The sequence below is a fragment of the Eptatretus burgeri genome, chromosome 15, assembly GCF_056783735.1.
Source record: "Eptatretus burgeri isolate ZD-2024b chromosome 15, Ebu_testis_v1, whole genome shotgun sequence".
Taxonomy (NCBI): domain Eukaryota; kingdom Metazoa; phylum Chordata; class Myxini; order Myxiniformes; family Myxinidae; genus Eptatretus; species Eptatretus burgeri.
Genome location: NC_140975.1, coordinates 10,209,907 through 10,217,747, shown reverse-complemented (window position 1 = coordinate 10,217,747; position 7,841 = coordinate 10,209,907). Strand labels below are relative to the sequence as shown.

The following is a 7,841-nucleotide window of genomic DNA, read 5'->3' as shown; positions in this document are numbered from 1 at the left end:
GCGAATCTGGTAACCACAACAATATATACATACATACACACACATGCATACACACCTCCCATGCTCTTCTTGCCAAAGAAGCTGTGAAAAGCAACCAAGAAGGCCGATAAAAGGTAAGCGCTCTGCTGTTTCAAACCCTTCCCAAAGTACCTCCACAGCTCTTCAGACATTCACAAATAGTCCACATGAGAATCCCAATGCTACATCACCCGCCCCCCTCCCGCAGCTACTGAACCGGTTTCATCACATATTGGCAGAGATATGCAGTGCTCATGGCTGTCTGCTCTCAACGGAGCTTGTTGACCCTTGGTTGTGGAGTGTTGTGTCAGGACCACTCCGGAGAGCGGTACCAAGCTGGGTTGGGTGACTGTTACGTACGTACCTGCACCCTCCCAATTGTCTACCCGTGTGTGTGGTTTGATGGGTACCTGGTCTCGTTCTCCGGGAGGTATTGAATAGGTTAAGCCAAGTCTGCAACTTGTGCATTTTCTTTCCTTTTTGCAAATACACACCTTGATTGCTTTTTATTGCATTTCCCCTTTTCCAGTCTGGTTGCCCACCGACTCCAATAAAGCCCTTGAGTTCCCTTCCATCCTTACCTGTACCTCATAATGCTTGCTGTAAATAAATTGCTGGATCAATCAGGGGAAAGGACAGACACAGGCAGATTGAAAAGAAAATGTGAACAAGCAATGTCATACATAGAATAGCTGGGAGATTATAATTCCCAACTAATTGGTCTGGCATTGTGCTTGTGGTAAGCTCAGCCGCTTTAATCGAGATCCAATAAAGATAAGAGCAGCACAAACACAGAGGGCGCGATTCACCGATCACCATCTGCCATGATCTTTCCTGGCAAAGCCCCATTTGCAAGCTGGCCTCCAAAGCCACTCGCCGACTGGGCATTCTCTGTCGTGCAAAGTCCTTCCTTGGCACACCTGAGCTCCTGACCACATACAAAGCTTTCGTCTGCAGCCTGATGGAGTACTGTTCTCGCTCTGGGCTGGTGCTCCCGCCTCTCACCTTTCTCGGCTTCACGCTGTGGAAACAAAGGCATTTGGGATCATTGGTGTCTCCCGCAATGATGCTGAGACTGTGTCTGACTCTCTCACTGCAGGCAGGTTGGTGGCCTTTGTCGTCTCCAATCTCCTCTCCGGCCTCACGCCCCCAAACGCTCTGTCAGAGATGCCCCCCCACTCCCAATTTAAACAACCAAAACAAAGAATCACTGCTCACTTTCACTCTCTCATTCCTCTTTTTTCCCCACCTTTGGTACAAACTCCCACACTCTCTTCAATCCCACTCTTCCCTCTTGGTCTTAAAAACAGCTGTTCACCATCATCTCTCATCTTCCCCCATCCAAAAACCACGATCTTTTCTACCTCGCTAATCCACCCCAGACCCACCTCGTTCAAATTCCCCGCTTTCCTTCCTGAAAGTCCCTGCAGCATCCATCTTGTTTACCCTGTGTACCCCAACCCATCCTTCTCCCTTCCACAGATCTCATGTCTGTTCTGCACTGGTTTTTCCTTCCCTCTCCCACCCCTTGTTGTACATTTTGTGTGTTAGCTCTCATCAGAGCCTTGACATTGTATACAAATAAATAAATGAGACTGCGTGTACCCAGTTAAGTGGTGGTTAAATTGTTGGTGTTCGCAGTCGATTAGCGACCCACCGCGCACCATGGACTTATTTGTGTGCGACGGCCTCGATTACCGGTGAGTCCAGAGAGAACGGGAGAGAAGGAGATAACCCCTCCCCCACCCCCACCCTCGTAGCCTCATCTGCAAAGCCAGCTGCAGACTGGGGATCCTTAACCATTACTTGAAAAATCACAACTACTCACACCTGGAGGCTTTTGTCCAAAGCTCAATAGAGTACCGTTATAGTCTATGCACTTGCACTCAAACCCCCATCTCTCCCCATGCTCCCCCTCACCTTTCCTGGATTCTGTTAAATCAGTCTGAACATTATTGGAATCTACTGTGAACTGATGTGATGCTGTGGTTCCAGTCCATAGGAGAGAGCAATACTCCACTGGACTATTGATGAAGACCTTGCAGAGTCAGCAGTTCTGATTTTCCAAGGAAAGTCTTGGATCGACAGAGGATGGCCGGTCTGCAACAGGTTTTGCTGTAGTATAGAGTTAGTGCAGGACAAATCATGGCTAATGGTGAGGCCCAGAATTCAAGAGACACTCTCTTTCAGTGGCTGACCAAGGCTATGTAGAATCCTTCCAGAGCAACAGGTTAAAACAGTGATATTTTTCAGGATTGAAGAACAAGTTCTATTTATCAAACCAGCACAGAATCGACTTCAGATCAGCAGAGTGACAGCTACAGCCTGCCCAGCAGTGGGATCAGGTACTGTACGATGGAATGTGAAAGTCTCCGCAAAAAGGAAGAGGGGGTTTTTGCAGAGCATCAGATGAGTCATTTATGTAGATGAATAAAAAGACCAGGCACAAGACACAGCATTGAGGAACTCCAGCTTCCACTGGGAGAGGGTAAGAATAGATTCCACTGACAGCAACGCATTGATTGTACAAGTGGAAGAAATCATAAATCCAGAAATGAAAGTGGCGTGATACGTCACAGGTAGAGAGCTTGGCAAGCAACGCAGGATGCAAGACTATCAAATGCCCAAGATATGTCCAAGGAGACAGTCCTGACCTCTTGATTGAGATTTAACACCGACTATTGCTGAGAAAGGAGCAGAAATATGTCCAGAGTCGAGTGATCAGGCTGTTTGAAAACAAGAAAGAAAATATTTTGGATTCCATTAATTTGCTTGCAATTATAAGTTAGCTCATTGGTCTGTCGATGATAGGATCTGTTTCTTCACCCTTCTTGTAGATGGGAGTGATGTTTACAGGCTTCGAGGCCGATGGGAGGTGGCCAAAGGAGGACAGACATAATAAGGGACATAAAGGGAAGCAAACACAGCACAGCTTCATTTGAAAACAGGCACTAATTCCATCTGGGCCAGTCACCAAAACAAGGTCAAGGCAGGATAGAACTTTCTCTATCTTCTCGGGTGAGAAGGATACAAAAACCCAGAAGACAGCTGGAACCTAGGGGTAAACACAGAGTTTTGACTGTCATATCTCTGGCAGACTTTACAGTAATTACCTTTGCCACCGAAGGTAGATGAAGGTTATGTTTTCACCTGTCTGGAAACAGGATATCTCAAAAAGTTATGGATGAACTTGATTCGGATGAAATTTGGTGGACAGGTTGGGTGAGTGACAAGGACAAATCTATTAGATTTTGGTGAAGATCCAGATACAAGAATTATTGTTAAAGCGATTCTTCACCATTGACAGGGCGATAAGGTCAAACAAAAACTTATGGACGGATACAGACAAAACTTTTTGGGCAAGTCTGGTGTTTGACAAGGTCGAATTGATTCGATTGTGGTTCAGGTCCGGATGTAGATCCAGTCTATCGGTGTGATACAAAACGTAAAACTGTTCAGCCTGGTGGAGGTATGCACTCCACTGAGTGCTGGTGAAGTTCCACGTAAAGTGAGGGAGGTGATGGAGGGAGAGTATACACCAGAAAGACTTGACATGGTGCCATTACAGCTTAGACTCTTAGAGGAAGGAGACTGGTTGGCGAGTTCAGCCTTGAGACTTGCAAGATGGCGTTTTCTGGCACGCTGAAGGACGAACACCTAGTTGCAAGTCTCGGGAACGAACTAAAGTTAGACTCAGTCGAGTTAGCTTTCGACGTTAAGAAAGCAAGCTGCTCAGTCGCAAGCACCTGTTCACAGGATTCAATGTGACAGCATGGTTGAGAGGATGGACATGAAAATCAGATGGGACGGGATGGGATAAACTAACCAGTGCATGAGATATAGTACACTTTTGGCAAACTACTTCCACAGAGAATCAATAGCAGGTGCTGTGGAGATGGAAGTCCAATCATTTTGTGAGAGGGCAGATTTCAGTCCGGACCAGTTGGCCTGTGTGAAGAGATATATTCTTCTTTGTTGAGGTTGATCTTTTACAATAGCATCGAGGTTTCTGAAATGTAACTGAGAACGAAGATAGTGAAATTAAAAAGCAACTTCTGGCTTAATCACATAGTCTGAAAACGAGAAAGGTGCTTGGTAGAGTGCATACCTCCACCATGCTGAACGGTTCACATTTTGTAACCCACCGATAGGCCGGATCTGCATTTGCACGTAAACCAAAATTGGCTTGTTCTTGTCACCGATTTGACTCATCCACCAAATTTCATCCGCATTTGCCCACAACCTGTTTTATTTTAGACATCATGCTCTATCATTTTTGGTCCTGTCTCTCAATTGTGAAGAATAACTGAAAAAAAATGATAAAAAAAAAAAAATGTAAATTCTCGTATCCGGATCTGGATCTTCACAAAAATCAAATCAATTCATCCTGTCCACAAAGTTTCGTCTGAATCCGTCCAAACTTTTTGAGATATCCTGCTCAAAGACAGAAAAAAAACATTGGTGAAATCATTATATCGGTCAACCTTCGGTGATGGAGGTAAAAACAGAACCATCCAGTGATAAACACCTGACACTACATTTAACAGGAGTAGAGGCGGCGATGTTCTTATTGTCCACAGATTGTGACCAAGCTGGAAGTTGTATTGTAAGTGTTACATTTATCCATGTTCAGAATATAATTTTTCAGGCTCAGTAGTTTCCAAATATCTTACATACCCATATTCAAATGAGGAAGTGGATGAATCAGTAATTTGGCTCTGCAAAAAGTGCAATTTAGCCTTTTAAATTATTCTACCTCCCCATCCCACCATCCCACAACTGCACTCTACTGAAATGATGTTTGAGTACAGTATTTGGTTAATCACTGCACGTACACCTATTGGACAAACTCTTGCTGCCATGTTATTCTGACGTGGTCGATCAAAAATCTTTCTGTTACAAGGAGGCTTGAAAAGCTATGGCTGATGCACATGGGGAGTTTCACACCCCCCCCCCCCCAAGTGAATCGTTGCAGAACACACGAGCAGTGTAAAGTAGAGGATGCTTTCAAGGTCAATGGGATTACCATTGTAATGAGAGCTGAAGCAACCCGATTTCAGCGATGATCGACACCCCATAAATTAAATTCCCACCCCCCCCCCTAATTTTTATTTATTTTAAAACACACACACATACACACACACTTTCCAAGATGGGGTGTTCCAAACAGCTCCAGCATCTACTGACCTCAAGGGATAAAAATAAATAGGGTATGGTACAAAATCAATGAATCAATCAAGAAATAGCATGGTTAAAAAACAATAATAATAATAATAATAATAATAATAATAATAATAATAATAATAATAAAAAGATGATTATAAATGGAAACATCAAACACAAAAACAAAAATAGCTCATAGACAAATAGCCTTCCCAAACGATTCGGGGAGTCGGGGGAAGGGGGGGAGGGGGGTTGGTGTAAAAATCACGTCCTGACTGTAGAAAACACCAAAGGGGCAGATACTTGAACGGTTGCTTCAGATGTCCAGAAACAAACCCAAGCATTTACACTGGTGTTAAATCAAAGAATAAAATTATCCAAACCTGCTGCTCGCCAGGGTGAGGCTGCATGGCGGCCATGCCGAGAGCAAGACAGGCAGTCAAGCACAAGGCATGAGGGGGGGGGGCGTGCGAGGGGAGGGAGAGGACAGGAGGGCGAGAAGAGAGCGGGAGCGAAATCCAGAGCTCGGGAGTCGGGGCTGTTGTCCACGTGCACGTTTATCATCCCGCCTCGTAAATACCCATTTTCTTCCATGCATTCCCTTTTGAGTGTTCTTCAGGCTGTTTGTGTTTCAGATTTCAGCCTGGCGGAGGAATGCACTCCACTGAAGGACATAAAGGGACAGAAAGGGACATTCGGACCCAAAGGTCCGAATACATCCTGCTCCGGTGGGGGGAGGGAGGAGGGGGTGGTGCTAGAAACTGCACAAGTTGGCCTCCAGTGAACATTGCTTTGCATGTCACATACATGTACCTTCATCACCAAGGGATATAAATGTCTCGAGGAGTATTTGGCAGTTGGATATGGGTTTCGAAAGTCATGTGACTGAACAGATAAAATACCTTTCCCCTGGAATGACATTAAACCTCAAATGCTCCCGAATGGGTTTGTGTTTCACGCAGAAATGATTAAAAAGGGGATCGATAAATCGTGGCACGAGGAATTGGAGAATTTAAAATAAACGGTTCGTGATGTACATGTGATTTGGGAAACGATATTTAGGTAATTTCGAGGTTCAGCAGATTACTTCTTCTTCTTCATCAAAAGCTAAAATTATTCCCACGTTATTGTTTGGTTGGCAAAGGTAAGCTTGGCCAAAGCCTTTCACGAACCGGCTGGCTAGGCCTGACGATCGACTAAGGTGAGGACAGGAATTTAGAATTTGTTCAGGGAGTCGGTGATAGCTCGCCAACTTCGCAAATGACAACATGGGATCTTTAACATCCGACAAATGTCGATAGATGAGCTGCAAGCTTTAACGTCCGTCCGAAGGACGCACACACATTGTAGAACCACCCTGCCTGTGAAACACCAGGATGACAGTTTATAACCTGGTCGGGATTCGAACATTAACTGGTCAAGACAGCTTAGAGGCGTGTGCGCGTACCTCTTGGCCATAATGCCTGCCCCAAAGTTCAGCCGATTTGTATTATCGATATTATCTGCCGTGGTATCTCTCCTATCGACATTGATCCAAAGTGTTGACAAATCATTCATTTTGGGAATAAATTTTAAGCTTCACACTGATAAGCACACACATGTGTATGTTTGATTAAATGGGAACTACACAGGCCAAGTTACCAAAGCATTCAAGCAGAAGGGAGGAGGGGGTTGGGGAGAAGGTTTGGGGCAATCTGAGCATTACTTAGTTTGTGATGGGGTGTTCTAAGCTACAAGAAATAAAAAAGAAAGGGCAGGGAATGTGAGGTGTGTGATGTTTAGCAAGGGATATAAAGAAATTGAGGATACATGAAACAAAGGGAAGGCACGGAGGTGAATTTCCACCATTTTGTGCATGTAATGTAGCTTGAACCAATGGGGGAAAATGGGAGGGGTGATTCAATGAACACCACCACCCCCATATACCATATGACCACCCCCCCCCTTTCATGATTCATAATGTGCAAAGAGCCCATGGTGAAAACACAGTCAGTATACTGAAATATTATGCATCAGAATGCCCTCTACGCAAGCCACGACCAAGGTCGAACATGCAGCTCAGCTATTACCAGACATTTTAGTTCGAACATTATTTTACAGGCACAGAGCACGTTCCTTCCATTTGATCAAAATACCGCATGAACCATAAATAATCTTTATAAGGAAGCAGTATAAAAGGTACAGGTAGGCCAAATAAATAAATAAAAACTCAATCAGTTTCATGTTACATATAAAGGATCGTCATGAAACAAAAATACGAATTATTAAACTACCGTGACTGTTTAAATGCCTTAAAACATGCATCATTAAAATGGGGAGGGATACACACACATATACTGTATACAGTATATATATACATACATATACATATACATATACACAGTTGCCGGGCCGAGTATCGGTGACGAGCACGACCGCGAAATGGAGCAGTGGAGTCGGCTCAACCGATCACCCGGAATTTAGATCATACTTTTTCGGAAAAGTCCGGATCCCTTATCGGACCGTGAAGCGTCAATATTTCTGCCACGTGGTACAGGGTTATTTGCCAATTTTCAAAATACCGAGACCGAAAGACCACGTAGCAATTTACCGAGTCTCCACACCCTCAACAGCACCCGTACAGAACGAGCCGCTTCGCGTACCCGAACCACGTGCGACCC

At 44.6% G+C, this 7,841-nt stretch overlaps 1 protein-coding gene across 3 annotated transcripts in view; it reads right to left on the bottom strand.

Moving 5' to 3' along the window:
- LOC147011477 (protein NDRG3-like) overlaps positions 1–7,841 on the bottom strand; it is a 161,324-nt gene that overhangs the window by 72,151 nt on the left and 81,332 nt on the right. The window contains exon 1 of one of the 3 annotated variants that reach the window (XM_085856893.1): positions 5,565–5,674. The exons of the other annotated variants lie outside the window; for them this stretch is intronic. Within the exon in view, the coding sequence (XP_085713019.1) occupies positions 5,565–5,600 (36 nt within the window). The 5' untranslated portion in view covers positions 5,601–5,674. Of the gene's footprint in view, positions 1–5,564; positions 5,675–7,841 lie in introns of those variants that run through there. 3 annotated transcript variants of the gene reach the window in all.